This window comes from Drosophila persimilis, unplaced genomic scaffold, assembly GCF_003286085.1.
Source record: "Drosophila persimilis strain 14011-0111.01,24,50 unplaced genomic scaffold, DperRS2 tig00000676-arrow-arrow-pilon, whole genome shotgun sequence".
NCBI classification, from domain to species: Eukaryota; Metazoa; Arthropoda; class Insecta; order Diptera; family Drosophilidae; genus Drosophila; species Drosophila persimilis.
The window spans coordinates 860,093-876,443 of NW_020825332.1; the positions used below are offsets into that span (position 1 = coordinate 860,093).

General features: G+C 49.9%; 3 protein-coding genes across 3 annotated transcripts in view; 2 read left to right on the forward strand and 1 right to left on the reverse strand.

Annotated features, from left to right (window-relative positions):
- Positions 1–16,351, forward strand: part of LOC6599880 (retinin) — a 93,327-nt gene that overhangs the window by 20,836 nt on the left and 56,140 nt on the right. The window lies entirely within an intron of this gene.
- Positions 1,010–2,446, forward strand: LOC113566355 (gamma-glutamyl hydrolase). The gene is made up of 2 exons (XM_026991651.1): positions 1,010–1,267; positions 1,555–2,446. Exons 1-2 carry the CDS (start codon positions 1,101–1,103, stop codon positions 2,345–2,347), a joined length of 960 nt encoding a protein of 319 aa, XP_026847452.1. The 5' UTR covers positions 1,010–1,100; the 3' UTR covers positions 2,348–2,446.
- On the reverse strand, positions 14,142–15,560 carry LOC6599705 (myb-like protein Q). The gene has a single exon (XM_026991650.1). It carries the CDS (start codon positions 15,183–15,185, stop codon positions 14,142–14,144), a length of 1,044 nt encoding a protein of 347 aa, XP_026847451.1. The 5' UTR covers positions 15,186–15,560.

A 16,351-nucleotide genomic window follows, 5' to 3' on the forward strand; every position in this document is an offset into this window, starting at 1 on the left:
CTCTTAATTTTCTTAGGAATGTTCATAAAGTTTTATAATAGTTCGTGGGTGTTTTTTTTTTAATAATAATTTCTTGTTTACGACTTTAGCGACGGACTCAGCTCTCTCGCTATCCCGCTCTCTCTTACATATATATGGTCCTAGGTCCTCCCTTGGTCTTAGGCTTTGCGGCTTTGATTGCCGAACACCCTCTAAGCTCGTCGCCACAACAGCCACTCATCGTTACCATATATATATATGTTAGCCATTCATACCGTACCCTCATTTACCTCAGCAGAGCTTCTAAGGAGAGAAGAAGACTAAGAAGACTTGACTCCTACTCACGTACATATAGTAATTTTAATTTAAACTATTTGGAAACTATATTTGTTTATCTAAAATTCATATAAATCGCATTCCAAATATTACAAATCAACAAAATATTAACATATACAATGTAAACTCACGGAACACCGGTTCCATTGAAGGCCAAGCATACATATATGCCATTTATAAAGGGCGGATGAGTTATCAATTCGATATTGTCGAGATGTGCGAGAGCTCGCCTTGTCATGATGGATGAATGATCTTCGAAGACCTCCGGCAAAAATTTATTAACACTGTTTACTTGCTCTACCGGCTCTTATGCATATATCCATGATTCACGATTTAGTAAAGAACTTTTGAAGCACCTCGGTGCTTATCTCACGATATGTCACATGTCGATCTGGCACTATCTGTTAAGACTTGCACCAAAATTCGGAAGTTAAGGCAAGCGGCGTGATATGAAACGCAAAACACAATCAAAAACGTATATAAAATATACCATACACGATAGATATACAGAATGTGTCTCTTTTGGGCGCAAACACTAATTTACAGGGCTCTCCAACGCCTGACAGCATACGGATTTTGTGCTATCTACTATACCACGACAAAGGTCAGCAGAAGAGCAGCTTTGGACAGCACGGGCTCTTTCTCCAAGACGCACGCATTTCCATATGCGCGAAATGCATTGGAAGCCCATCGATCGCACTTGCTTAGATTTCTCAGTCGTGTTTTGGCTCTTCGAGAAATCAGAACGCTTGGCAAACAAATAAAACACACAAAGGCACAGAGACATGTTCGCAAATTCGGAATCCCCCAAGGCCACCCCCTGCATTGGGATAATGTGCATCGACGTGGCGCAGTGGCTGGAGGCCGAGTACGGCAAGAAGTGGCACAGTTATCTGGCGGCCTCATACGTGAAGCAGCTGGAGGCCGCGGGGGCGCACGTTGTGCCCGTCTGGTAAGTGGGGAAGATCCCGGCGAACATAAACAACAAATCGCAGAATCGAGTGAAAAGTGCTGTTGCCTCGATTTTTGGTCCGCGTCCAACCGCCTCCCGTGTGGGCGGAGTGCCAAACGCTTTGGGCTATGAAATGAGAAAGAGAAAGATGAGAGCGCACTATTTCATTGTTTCACTTTCGTTTGCCGCTCTCCACCTGCTCTCTATATCTTTATCTATATCGTTATCGATATAGAATCGAACAGAAATTGATCAACGATATGCATGCGATGCGGTGCTCCTTTCAGGATTGGCCACAATCGTTCCTACTACGACTCGCTGATGAATCAACTGAACGGCATCCTCCTGCCCGGCGGGGCCGTCTTCATCGATGAGGCCGACAGGCAGTCGCGGCCCGACCTGACCAACGACTGTGTCCGAACGGCGGATCTCATCTACCAGCTGGCCATGGAGCGGAACAACGGGGCCGGCGACCCCGAGGGATACTTTCCGCTGTGGGGCACGTGCCTGGGCATGCAGCTGCTGCTGATCAACGCCGCCCAGAGCACCAAGGTGCGCACCAAGTGCCAGTCAATGAGGAAGGCCCTGCCCGTGTGCCTCACCGAGGACTACCGCCAGTCGAAGCTGTTCATGGACCTGCCGGAGGAGTGCTTCGCCAGCCACCAGCACGGCTACTGCATCACCAGGGAGAGCCTGCAGGAGTACGGCCTGACCGCCGACTGGCAGCCCCTGGCCCTGCAGAAGGACCCCGCTGGCTGCGAGTTCGTCAGCCTCATCGAGCACCGGCGCTTCCCCATTTTCGGCTGCCAGTTCCACCCGGAGCGGGCCGCCTTCGAGCAGCTCTACGCCTGCGAGGACACCAGCAGCCAGGCCCATTCCCGCGAGGGCATCGAGCTCTCCGAGCGCCTGGCCGGCCGCTTCGTCGACGCCTGCCGCCGCAACCGGAACCGATTCGCCAGCGCGGAGGCCAAGTCGCGGCATCTCATCTGGAACTGGCAGCCCGAGTTCTGTGGCAAGCACAAGGGCTCCAACTGGCTGCAGTGCTACCTCTTCGAGAAGGACGTGGCCTATCCGAAGTAGGAAACGAGAGGACATATTGAAGATACTCAAAGCAAATGCTGTTCCTTATACTAGCCAATAAATTAATAAAGCTTTGCCTTTTGGCCCTTTTCCCTGTTACTCTCTCCTGCTTCCCACTCTTCTCGCTCGCTTTTCCCCACGCATTTTCCGCCTCATGCAGATTCCACTCTGTACTTTTCGGTTGATTTTTGTGCTTTTCGTTTTTAAGAATTTTCCACTGATGGAAATGTACGCCTTCTTCTGTTTTTCACTCTCGCAAATGGAATATTTTTGTACATTTTTTTATGGGTTTTCCTTTGGCTTCAATGGCGGCCACCGCCCCCACCAAGCTCGAATGCACTCCATAGGCTCTCGTGTGCGGAACAGAGGCCACCACGCCCCTTATTTGCCTTAGTTTGGGTATAAATGGCTCCTCTTGCTCCTAAAATGTCCCTTTTCATGCCCATTTATTGGGGCCTACTCCCCCGCCTCTCTTGGTGGGGCGTCAAAAGGTAGGCCGCTCTCATAATTAGCCCGTGACACAACGCGTGGCAGCCTTCACACGGGACACACCGGACACACCGGGCCACAGGTTCACAAGTTCACGCTGAAGTGGAAAACATTGTAGGACGGCTATCGTATCCGTGTAAATAATTGCAGCCCGGCTGCGGCCCCTTGTTGTGGTGTTTTTGCGTCTGGTTCCCACCATTATCCGTCAGGGCTCGGAGTATTGTTTGCGGCTTCGATGTCTTGCGGCTTTATTGTCGTCTGGTTGTCCTGGTGCTGTCCTGGTATCTCCCCGTCTGGGTCTTCCGCGATGTCTGGCCCCCTGGCAGCCATTGTGGCCTGTGCCCCATTCGATCTGCCTTCGAATGCTAATGAGACTAGACCAGTGTCTAGCCTCTTTTTCTTCGCCCCGACTTGTTAATCTTCGCCTCATCGACATCGATGTATTATCGAACATCGAATGTGCCGCACGTGCACTGATTGATTATTGTGCTCGTATTATGGGTTCTTTCCTACGTTTTCCTTTGTTTCATTTATGTGTGTTTTTCTCTTCTTTTTATATATTTTTTGGGGCAGGAGGAGGAAAAACCCGTTCTAGTGTCAGCATAAATGCCGCATTGAATGCCCTTGTGCCCATTTTATAGACTCGTTTCGCCATTCGAATGGGTGTATTCACACTTATTCACATGCATTCACACACGCACACACACACACACACACACACACACAAGGCAATGAAAGGGGTAGAGACAGAGAGAGAGAGAGAGGGAAAAAGTAAAAGTTGGCATATTTCTCGGGTTTTCTCAACTGAAAATTAAGCCGCTTCTACACCTCCCCCCCTGGCCACCTCTTTCTCTTGTCTATGTCTATCATTCTCGCTCTCGCTCTCGCTCGCGCTCTTTCTCTGTCTCGCTTTCTGTGTGCTTGCCGCTTTTTTGTGTGACGTCATAGCGCACAGGCTGTATCTTAGCGCCTAGGGCCGGCCTTTTGACTGTTTTTTATAACCTACTTGCCGTGCATTGAACCTGGACTCTGCTCGGCTTGGCTTGGCTCTGCTCAGCTTTGCTCTCTCTCTCTCTTGGCCAGCTCTCTCTCTCTCTCTCGGTCTCTGCACTGCAGGCTGCAGCTCAATGTTTTGGGCCAATGAACCCCCATGCTGCAAGGACATTGCAGTCTCTGCTCTGTCCTCCCCCCCCACCCTCACCGTCCCCTGTCTCTGTCTCTGTAGCTGTGCGTTCGAGTGACATTATGAAACCAACAACAGCCAGAACCTGCTGCAGAAGCCAAAGGTCCTTTTGGCAACACCCAGCACCCAGCACTGCAAACCCTTCTCCTCCTCCTCCTCTTGGCCCCCACTCTCTGTCTCTCTCTCTCCCTCTCCCTCTCTCTCCAGACGAACAATTTGCGCTGATTTGGCATTTAAACTGCAGTTGAAGGATACGGCTACCAGATTTTATATCTACAAGTACATGTGTGCGTCTGTGTGTGTGTGTGTGCGTGTCTGTGGTACTGCCTTTGATAATCCCTTCTTCTGGCCCGACAAATGGCCTGGACTTAACAGCCTCTCGGGTTCTTAATTGAAGCCGGACTCGAGGACTCTGGGACTCTCCTCTCGACATTGCCCTGACATTTGTTTTTGGTTCTATGCAAATCACAGGGTATCCATGGAAAACTGATGATGGAATAGACTTGATATCCTTGGAATCTCTGCCTTGGGATTCTCCCCTTTATCCACTATCGTATCCATTACCCATTCTCCATTATCCCTTATGTCTAGATGGTAGTGCAGAGGATCTTAGCCTTCTTTTAGAGCTACCTTCTAGAACCTTTTGCCATTCCATCATCTATCAAATGTCTCGTCGTCATATCTCGTTATCTGTGGCTCCACAATTTCACTCCCTTTGCGCTCTGCCGTGTCCACTCCTTGGCGCTCTTAATGGTCCCGCGCCCCCGTTTTACATTTCCGGGACCACGACCGGAACCGGGATTCACCAAAACAATTAAAATACTTGTGCCCCTTGTGGGCGCCCCTCATTTGTCAAAAGATTTTGTGGGGTGCCCCTCCACTTGGCCCAAAAAATGTTGCCTACTTTCCAGGGCGGGCGGCTGTGGCGCGTGCGGTGCGGTAAGCCTCTTAAGTGTTATGGGGCACACGCTTCTATTGGCATATTTCTTGTTGCTATTTCGGTTTTTTCTCTCTCGACATTTTGTATTTGTTTTTTTCGCGGCCAATTATGGTCTGTCGCCCATCGCCCTATCGCCTGTCGCTTTGGCTTTGGCTTTGGCTAAAATTAACCTGAGCTTTGGGGCGTGACATTCAGCAGAGCAGCGGCCATCAGCCCATCAGCCCATCAGCCCATCCGTGCACCCATATCCTCCGTGCCCATGTGTGTGTCCTGACGCTGGTGACGTCATCCGCGCTCTTGCAACCGGTCGAAGGCCAATTGGAGAATGCGGGCCAACAAAGAGCTTCATTATTTGCCAACATATTTGGGTTAAGCCCCGGAGTGCCATCGCATCGCATCTGTAACCATCTGTGGGCCATTCATTCTCCGAAAGGATTAGCCCAAGGATGGGCTCGTCTCGTCCTTTATCTTGGGTGTATTCTTTAAAATTTTAGTGGGTCAAGTGGTCCCTCGGATTGGACCCTGGGCTTTGTTCTACGGCGGGGCCTGACCTTTGCCTGAATGAAAGTAAATGAAAGGAAAAGAGGCGTTGGAATGATCCTAAAAACAACCGAAACACACAGCACAGAGCACAGAGCAGGGGTGTACGCGTATCCTTGTGGAGGAGGCACTTGGTTTGTTGCAAATTGTTGCAATTGTTATGGGGTCGAAGGGTGCCTCCTGCCTGCTCCGCCTGCTCTGCCTGCTGCCTGGTGGCGTTGTCCCAAGGACATCTGGTGCATTCAAATTAGCTGCAGTTTATTTATGTCTCTCGAGCATCCATTTCCATGCAATACACGAAGCGCCACAACGACGCCATGCCACGCCTGTTGTTTGGCCTTTCAATACCCTTTTGGAGGGGGGAGGGTGGAAGGGGGGGGGGGGATATACCCCACAGTATTGTATATATATTGCGGATAGCTGTCCATAGGCAGGGATCGCCACGAAATGCCACGAAAAACGACTGAGGGAAGGGCATCAGGATCTCGGGATAGCCTTTGTTTCTTGTTTCTTGTTTTTTGGTTTATAAATAAGTGAAGGGGGGGGTGTGAAAGGGTATGCCATATGCTCTACTGAACAGAAAACCAACCCAAAGAGGTGGAGCGGGGGGCGGGAGGGGTGTGTGTGTGTGGGGAAATGTATAAATAAATTCCCAACCAAAATGTCGAACAGAAGGGAACGCAATGAACCAAAATGCAGTTAGAGCCACTCCCAGCTGCCAGCAGCTCCCAGCCGCCCCCAAAATCATGGCCGATTCAATTGTGTGTGTGTGTGCAGGCAGCAAGGGGCAAGGGGCAAGGGGGAGGTGTTGCAACGTCATAGGTACTACAAGCATGAACGCTTTAGTCCCAGGAAAAGCCGCGAAGGAAAAGCGGCTGAGGAAAAACCGCAACCGACAAACGTCAACGACTCTAAGGACAACAAACGACAGAGAGAACGACGACGACGACACCGACGACAACGACGACGAGCTGTTAGCCCCTGACCTAGATAACCATGAAAAAGATAGAGATACCTTAGAGAGAGAGAGAGAGAGAGAGAGAGAGAGAGAGAGAGAGGGCATGAGCCGACGTCATTATTTTTGGAGAACCTTCGGTAGGTGCATCAGACGATGGCGATGATGATGATGATGATGGTGCCCAGCGGACGGCGGATCGAGAAGAGATGTCATGCCCTTGCCATTTGCCACCTTATCGCAGTGGCAACAGCAAAAGATACTTTTATGCCACCAGATACCAGCAGATACCACCTCCCAGCCCTTAGCCGCCTGAGAGCCGCATGCAAATGTCGTCGTTTCCGCTCCACTGGTCGTATACGCAATAAACTGATTATTATTGAGTTTTTAAATTCAATTTGCCAGCCAGAACCCTAAACGAAAGGGCAGCAAGGGGAGGGAGCGGGCAGGACGAGAGCGCGTGGAATGCATAAAATGTTGAACAGGGATTGTGGCTGGCTAGCGAAAGCAGAGGGGGGGATTGGGGCGGGGGAGCCTGGCCTGAGAGATGCCATCGAATGGCATTTAATGCGGCCGGGCCAAGCGTCACTCCTCCTTCGCCATCATTCGAAGCTAGTCCTTGCACTTTGTCTCTAATTGAAAGGGAGATTGCGTCAGTTTTGATATGTGACCGACGACCGACGACCGACGACTGAGGACTGCAGACTGAGGACTGACGACTGATTATTGAGCCTTGCCCTTAAGGGAGCCCAGGTTCCATCGCACAATCATCGATTGGCAAAGCAAAACTAAAACTGCTGAAACGAACCACTGCAGGACCTTGGACTAACTACCCATCGAACGAGCCACTAACCGACTTTCGCTGCCACTTCCCCTGCCACAGCCACAGCCACAGCCACAGCCACTTCCTCCCAAGTCGAAGCCGAAAATCGAATTAAATGCCCAGCGACGTGTGGCGCAATGAGGCAAACGAAGTTACCACCAATTCCTGTATCCCTTATCCTGGGTGGGCTTTCCTTAGGGAAAGCGCCAACAGATGCCTACGGAGAACGGAGAACGGACAAAGGCGAAATTCGAACGGCGAAAGTAGGTCGAGGACATTGCCGTGTGCTTGTTGATGTTTATCCGGGAGCGTATCCCGCATTTGCGGCAATTATGAATGAAATCCCATTCGAAGCAGAGGGAATGGCATTTCACCGGCAGCCAGCAGCCAGCAGCCGCCCGAAGGTCGTCTCTCTCTCTCTCTCTCTATCGCTGGGATGACGTATGGAGCCGCTCAAGGATGCCCCGGACCGGGCATCGGGTTCAGCTACAGCGAGAGCTACATAGCTACCGAGCTACAGTGCGGTACGTCATCGTCAGTGCAGTGCAGTGCAGTGCAGTTGGCCTCCTGGGCAGGCATTAACCTTCAACCGGCGCGGCGGCTGCTCTGCTCTGCTCTGCTCTCCTCGATTTGTGAATGAAAACAGGGCCAGAGCCAGAGTCAGAGCCAAAGCGAAAGCCCGGGTCACTCCCTCTTTCTAATTGATTTTACAACCAATTCTCGGGAGGAAAAACTGCATGGAAAAGCTCTGAGCATGCCGTCACAGGAGTGTTTTTGTTGTTGTTTATTTTCTTTATTTTGGGAAATGCCACTCCTTAGAATTCCAATACCCCCGCCCCCTTCCGAATGTCTTTCCTTCTGCTTTTTTTGGCCAATTGTACGTGCAGTGCTGCCATGGCCTAGTGGCTGCCGTCCATCGCCGCTTTAGGGCTTGCTCCTTCGCAGGACAACACGTAGTAGCTGCTGCTCGTTGGGCCTTGGAACTGACTGCAAATGTCAGGCTTATGCTTGTGCATTCATTTGGGGGTCACTTTTCGTGAATAATTGATGTCCCCATGGAATGGAGGAGCCCGAAAGCAGGCCGAAAGCAGCCCGAAAGTAGCCCGAAAACAGCTTGAAAACTACATAACTAATTACTAATTACTGTGGGGGGAGGGGTGCTCGCTGAGAGGTGAATAAATGATGTGCGCAGCAGGTTCTTTATTTTCAAAACAGAAGACGGATGTGGTACTTGTTTCTCGCATGGAATTTATGCCGCTTTCCGTTGCCTACTTTTGTGCGTATCCTGTGCGTGTCACCTGTGGCCATGCCAGGGGCATTTTGTTTGCCTATTGGCTTCAATTACCGAAACACAGGCTGCATATCTAATGAGAGAGTCGGGCTCAAGTGGCGCCTCAAGGAGTGAAAGCACACACACGCCCCATTTGGGGCGACGGGGCTGATTGTTCTCTCACGTTGGAGAAACAGTCGGGAGTCTGGTATTTGGGTCAAAGTGTGAATTAGCATAAGTGATGCCCTGCGCCTGCTCCTGGCACACTGCCACACGTTTCTCCTCGAGTGTTTAGCAATGAGCAACGATTTAATACGCGGCACCCAAAGTAGCGACTGAAATTACCCAAAAGATACCCGAAGGGAAAGCAACAGCCAGACGGGCGGGCGGTGGGTGTACTCTGGAAAATTTCATTAATATTTCTTTTCGGGGAAGAAGTCCCATTAAAACACGTACGGGGAAAGGGGCCTGGGGAGGGGGAGGGGAGAAACAACAGAGATAACAAGCCGGAAACATGAGCAATAAAAATATACAATAAAAAACCTGAAGAGGCATCAAAAGATGAGGTTGCAGCAGAGGAGCGCAGAGACGGTGAGAGAGAGGGGGAGACCGGTACGGAGAGAGGGGAGTCTCCACTGATGTTGATGATGAGATGGCGGGGCACAAAAGGTACACAAAATTCAAACGAAAACAAATATTTGTATGGAAGTCATGGAGTCGTATACGGAATACCCACATGACGGCAGGCGGGAGGAGGGAGACGGCAGGCGCGAGACGGGGAGAGTGCTCCATTTTGAATGAGGGCAGGGTCCTCCTCCTGCTGCTCTGTGTGAAACTGCCATAAAATATTGCCACTAAAAGACAGTCAAAAAGTTGACTAAGAAGGCCGCAAGTTCAGATTGTTCTTCCACGCTCCACGATCCACGCTCCACACTCATGTGGGCTGTGCCACAAGACAGGACAGGGCAGAAGATTAATTATTTTGTGGTGATGCATACCGTGGAAAAGTGCCTTCAACAAAAAGAGACAGGGCTTAAAGAAAACAGGCAGAAAGGGGAAGAACTATCTGTTTTTAGGGTATCTTGGAGCTCGATCAGTGCCTGCCTCTGCCTCTGCCTGTGGCAACAAGTTGACCCGTAGGTCCCACCTCGCCATTTCTGCCCCTTGCCAGCAGTTTCCATGTTCGGCTGGCGCGTGCAGCAAATTAACACGCCCCGCCCCATAAACAACCACGAAACGGGGGAGTGCAGGAGGCTTTGGGGCTCGAAACTCCATAAGAGAAGTTAATGCCGCGTAACCTGTTAAAATGAAGCCCGTACTCCCGCTCCCGCTCCCCCTCCCGCTTCCCCTCCCACTCCAAATGGAAATGGAAGTCCTACCTTCGTTGGGGGGTGGGAGGGCGTGTGTGTGGGGGTGTGCCATAAACCACCAAACGTTGAGAGCAGAAATTATTTCCGTTTATTATTAATAAGCAGCCGCCACATTCCATGCTGCTGCTGCCACATTCCGCTGTACTCTACTGGAGGGAATTTCTGTGGAAACATAAATAGAAATGGCTAGCGAATGCCTAAAATATACGCCAGGAAAAGGCTCTTAATTAAATGCTTAAAAATAGCTATTCATTTTGCAGAAAAACAATAGAGAAGCAGTGGCAAAGGAGGGGCGGCAGCAGAGGCAGACGACCGCAAAGAGGCGGAGCTCTTGGGTGCAGGGCAGAGGCTGGAACTATACTTGAGGGCTGTCGAAATGATTACGTGCCTGGCAGCAGGAGCAGCAGCAGCAGTGGGAGGGCGAGGTGAAGAGGAACGTTCTGTATATTGTTATGACTACTCTCGTACGAGAGCAATTTCAAATGAAATGGGGGAAAGGTCTCGTAGAGATAGAGATAGACAGACAGACAAACAAGCAAAAGGTTTCTTCGGTTGCCATCAGTGCGTATGAGCAACAATCACAGCTGTAAAAATCACACATACGCACTGTGTGCCCTTTGGATCTCGACGTTGCGTTGCGTATCGCTTTATCCCCACTTTAATGCTGTCCATTTGTCGACTGTCAACGGGAATTAGGTCAAAGGATATTTTTAGAACATCCGCAGCGCATAGAAACGTACTACGAAGGAATCTTCGAGTGGGTCTGGGGGCTGGCCACTGGGCACTGGGCACTGGGGTATAGTGCGGTAGGGATGCCAATTTCTGGTTGCGTTGCCAAAATATTTAGATTCTGACAGATTTTTCATCATCTTTTCGGTCACGTCGGACAACAGGCACACAGACAAGTGTGTGCGTGTGTGCGTGTGTGTGTGTGTGTGTGTGTGTGTGTGTGCAGCAAATCAGCTTCGAAAATGGAACATGGAACATGGAGCAGGTCCCTGCCTCCAATTGAGTGCGTGACGTGACTGTTCCGGCCATTTAGCAGGAGGAAGGCTCTTGGATTGGCCATTAAACAAAAAGGGGGGCAGGGCAGGGCAGGGTAGGGGAGGGGAGGAGACTCCCTGTGGCTTACCCAAGTTTACGCTTAATATTCGCACTAATTTCATTAATTTGTTTGCTGCCTCTCGCATTTGATTTGCCAAACAGATGGATTTTTATGATGATTGTTGTTCCCCCTCCTCCCCCCCCCCCCCCAGGGTGGGGATTCTGTAGAGTGGAGAGTGTAGACTGGAGAGTGGAATGTATTCATTTCGAATCTGTCGCACACAAATCAATCAAATGCAAAACTGAACACAACCGAAACTCAAATTCAAACACAACTACAGGACTCTCCTTTTTGGCGAACCTCGAGAGGGAGCCGCCTGTCAAATCAAACTGTCAGATGGTTTCGCTTCTCTTCGTTTTTATTGCGGTTCGACGGGCTGCTGGTTATTCGATATTTATTGTCTGCCAGTTGAGCTGGAAGCATATTAATCAAAAACCCTCAGACATGGCTCCCACCGCCTGCTCTCAGACATCCAGAGCCCTGCTCTGCGCTGCGCACTCATTATAAATTCAACAAGAATCCCCCATCGAGAGATGTGTCCTCAGTCATTGTCATATATTGCCCTGACAACCAAATATCTCCATCTGATGGCAATTCAATCGTTGACCTACTTTCATGGACTACACAGCCTGGACAACTTTTTTACTTTCTCTACTTTTCTACTTATTTTCTTCGTTTCTCCCTTCGGAGACGGGTTGAGGCTGGCCATCGAGTGGGGGAGCCACTCAATCGGGACGGAGTCCAAGACTCCAACTGCTCTCACTCTCTAATTGCCGATTCCACATAACCGTCATCGGCAGCAGCAGCCTCATCATGGCCATAGACATCATCGTAATCGTATCGTAATCTGTGGGATGTCCATTGATTTGTGGCTATTTTTGGCCAAACTTTTTGTAATGGCCAAAAGTTTTCTGCCTCGATTGGTGTCACAGAAAACGGCGCAGACATTAAGTGAGAAATGAATGGCATGGGATTGGGGATGGGAATGGGGAAAGCCTATTATGATTATAATGAATAGGGGCACAAGTTGATATGGAAATGGCGATTTAATTAGTTGACAAATAGATTGAAGTGGATGGAAAAGTACAGACGAAGTGTGAGTGCCTTTAGCGGACAGACTAACGAGTAGCAAGTAACGATTAAATAGTGAGCAATCATTAGTAGAAATTTAATGGGAAATACCAGGTCTCAGCTCAGCCTTTGAAGGGCGAGTGCCTGATGTTCAAGAGATCGCTCCCCGCAGCCCCTTACCCGCTGCTGTCCCGTATATCCCGGCCGGATATCCAAGCCTGTGGGCACCATCCTTAAAGAAAAGACTATCGTTTTTTTCATCTTTTTGTCGTGTAAATTATTTTACTTTTATTGAACTTTCATTTTGCGTGTGGATTGCTATGTGGATTGCTGAGTGGTCCACCTTTAGCGGACAGACTAACGAGTAGAGAGTAACGAGTAAAAAGTGAGCAATCATCAGTAGAAATTTAGTGGGAAATACCAGCTCTCACATCAGCTCAGCCTTAGACAAGTGAGTGCTTGATGTTGCAGAGATCGCTGCCATACTCCCCGCCCCGCAGCCCCTTACCCGCTGCTCTCCCTCAGAGAGGGAGCTACCATCCTTAAAGAAAAGACTTTCGTTTTTGTCATCTTTTTGTCGTGTAAATTATTTCACTTTTATTGAACTTTCATTTTGCGTGTGGATTGCTATGTGGTTTGCTGCCTGTCCCAAACATTTCTGGTTCTGGTGCTCGGCTCTGCTCTGCTGTGTTCTGCTGTTGGTAAATAGTTGATAATACAATATTTTGTAGATGCTGCTGCTGCTGCTGCTGTATATATGTGGTATATAGTATTTATGCTGATATTGTTTCAGTATATAATCCCTCAACGGTTATTGCTTTTGCTTACGATTCATATATATATGTGTATATATGTGTATATCCGTATGTAGAATGTGTATAAACGAGTATATCTTTAGGCCTTGGATTGCATTGTATTTTACTTGAATCTTTAGGTTAAACTGCATGTAAATCTGTGTGTAAACGGCTAAAGTACGCATAAAGTACACTCTCGAGTCAAGTCAAGTCACGTCTAGTCTAGTCTAGTCAAGTTGGCTTCTTCGGCTATGGTTATTCCTACTTTTGCTGGATCTGGAGTGCTCTTTCTATAACTATACTTCATTGTTGTTGCTATATCTTATATATATATATCATTTCTGGTTGGTTTTGGCAAATAAGTTGTTGTTTTTGATTTGGAATGGAACAAGTTCTTAATGTAAATAATTGAAGTTAAGATTAAAGTTAAGGTTAAAGTTAATGTTAAAGTTAAAGTTAAAGTTAATGTTTAGGTTGTTTCGGAACATAGATAAATGCCTGACAAATTGTTGATCCCATTTAACATTCACTAAGGAAAAATCTACACTTAACTTATCCGTCCATACATTTTCTTCGGCGAAAGAAAATACTCGTACAATATTTGATTTTTTTGTTTTTGCTTTGCTTTGCTTTGACTTTTCCGAATAAAGGCACGAATCGTTTTAGGAATTTTTAAATCTAAAGGAAATCTTCTACTGCGCGACCAAAAAAAAAAAAAACCAATGAAAAGTTGAATTTTTCTTTTACAGTCTTTGGCATGCGTAGTGGTATGTGTGTGGCATGTGGCATGTGGCATGTGGCATGTGGCATGATTTTCTGATCTAGAATCAAGCGGATATATATGCATAGATGTGTGTGTGTGTGTGTGTGTGTGTCTGTACTATGACGAATGCCTCTCTACTCTCTACTTAATAATTCTTTTGTTTTATTGTATAATTCGGTATATATTTAATTTTTTGTTTTTTTTTTCAAGTGCAAAAGTTATTCAAATTTAAAAAAAAAAACATTTCTCGTTTCTCATTTCAATTCTTGTGGAAAGGAATATCCTTTTTGTTTTCTTTGTGTTTGGCGAAGACTTTCGGATATGATGGATGGGGGCAGTGGTTGGGCCGTGGAGGGGGAATGGGGGGCAGGAGGGAAAGGCTTGTTGTATCACAGATTTTGAAATGAATTTCGGATGAAGGGGGGGGAGGGGCAATGGGTAAATGGGGAAATGGTTGATGGCTAATCTCCAGGTCTAGAATCTTCTGGAATCTAACGCCTCGCATACTGACAGCAGACGGAGCTGCGGGGCACCCGCTGGGTGGGCAGGCCGGACATGCCCTTCAGATATGTGTAGGAGACGGGCTGCCGCAGAATCCTCTGCGGCGGCGGCTTTTCCTTCTCCTTCTCCTTTCCCTTCCCCTTGCCCGCTGGGGCATGGCAGGAGGCGCCACTGCCGCACTTGGAGGCGACTGTCGCAGGCTGCTGGTGCAGCTCCACATTCGAGGCGGACTTGAGAGCCGACTTCAGGGGCATTGCCGTTTGGGTGGCGGCCGCCGGGGGTGGCGGCGGCGGCGACGGGCCGCTGCACGAGAGCGAGCGTGAGGTCAGCGAGAGGCTCTCGAAGGCCCGGCGCAGCGAGGATGTGGAGCGGCGATGCAGCCGCGAGAAGCTGGCCCGGCTCGTCTGTGTCTGCTTCAGCTTCAGCTGGAGCTGCTGGCGCTGGTGGTGCTGCTGCTGCTGGTGCTGGTGCTGCTGGAGGTGCTCCTGCTGCTCCTCAATGTCCAGGGTGCTACTCGTCTCGCTGGAGGCGCACGACATGGACATCAGCTCGAGCCGCGACTGGTGTGCGGCCAGGCCACGCCCCGAGGAGCACGAGTCGGTCGATGAACTGTGTGCATCCTCCTCCTGCTGCTGCTGCTGCTGCTGCTGCTGGTGCTGCTGCACGGCTGCAACTGCCACTGCAGCGGCGGCGGCAGAGACAGCGACTGCGTCATCCTCCGACTGAAGTAGGTCATCCTGCGACCTCAGGCCGAAGCGTCGGCTCAGCTGCCGAAAGAAGCCCAGGTTCCGCTCGAACCGTGGCACGGGCGACACACTGAGGCTGCTGCCCGGGGAGGAGCACACCTCCAGCTCGGACATGGACTTCTTGCCCCCCAAATGGTTGAGATTGAAGTTGTTGTTGTTCAGGCTCCCGTTGCTGCCGTTGCTCCCATTGGAGGTCTTCTCCTTCCGCCTCGGCTTCTGGGACTGTGCCTGGGACTGTGCCTCCGACTGTGGCAGCTCGTCCGCAAAGCAAACATGAGGGGTACCCATGGAATGGCTGAAATTCAATTCAATTTCTGGCCGAAAGTAATTTCCTTTGACTGCTTCCTGATTGCCGCTTCAGGGCGGGGCGGGGCGGTGCGGTGCGAGTCTGAAGGCAGTGCAAATGGCTGCACTTCCGCTGCTTTTCCGCTGCTCTTCCGCTTCCTGTCTGCCGACACGACACCCAACACCCAATACCCAACACCCGACACCCTTCCTTTGCCGAGATCCACTTCCTTTGTTATTGTAACCGGTCTTTGTCCACGAGAGACGCCGCCGACTGCCGTTTGCCGTTTGCCGCTAGGTTTCGTGTCGTGCGTCGTGCTTCGGTTTTGGTTTTGGTTTCGCTTCGCTTTGCTTCGGGAGAGTGTGTGTTCGGTTACGTTGTCCTGCCGCGTTTGAGTCGGCAAATCGGAAGCCGCGTCCTTTTATAGACTCGCCCGGTGTCTGCGAAGGTCTGCAAGCGGCCGGGCTCTCTCGCTCGCTCTCGCTCTCTCTGCAAAGTGCCTTCCAGGACATGCCAAAGGCAGGGTACAGTGCGGTCCGAGATGTGGCGTAGAGAGTGCTGGGAGTGCCCTACCTTGCACACAATATACCCTGCACTCCCTGGCACCGCCACTCCCGAGGGCTCTCCCTTGTCCTCCTGTTCGTCCTGCTCGTCCTGTTCGTCCTGTTCGTCCTGTTCGTCCTGCTCGCATTTGTTGCCTCATCTCTTAAAACGGGAAGCGAATTTTGTTTACCGTTGCTGTTGCCGTTGCTGTTTGCTTGCGCCGCCGGCCGCCAGGTGGTGTCAATGCACGCGCCCTGCCACCCCCCCCCTTGCTCTTTACTCGGGGGGATCCCCCGCCGCCTCAGGGCGCCTGACTTTCCATCAACTTCTGGACTTTGTCCGCTCGTCCTTCGACTTTTAATTGTTTTCCCTGACGTCCTGTTCCTTCGTTCGATCAATTATTAATCAGCCAGACGCTTTTCCATTTTCCATTTCCCATTTTCAATTTCCTTTTGTTTCGCGTTTGATTCCATTTTGGGCATTTGTTCTGTTAAAAATAGCCTTTAAAGAAGTCGCTCTGGGGGCTGGTCCTTCCTTTTGAGGGATTTTACTAAAAATATCCTGGGCTATGACAGTTTTCAAGTGGAAGTCCCCTTTGGAAGACAGGCCCCTTCCTTGCGTCAAA

What these genes read in the sequence shown, in the direction of transcription:
- LOC6599705 (XM_026991650.1), bottom strand. Translation starts at nt 15,185, where the DNA reads ATGGGTACCCCTCATGTTTGCTTTGCGGACGAGCTGCCACAGTCGGAG.
- LOC113566355 (XM_026991651.1), top strand. Translation starts at nt 1,101, where the DNA reads ATGTTCGCAAATTCGGAATCCCCCAAGGCCACCCCCTGCATTGGGATA. An exon ending in GCGCACGTTGTGCCCGTCTG is followed by an intron (nt 1,268 to 1,554) that starts GTAAGTGGGGAA and finishes TGCTCCTTTCAG; the next exon opens with GATTGGCCACAATCGTTCCT.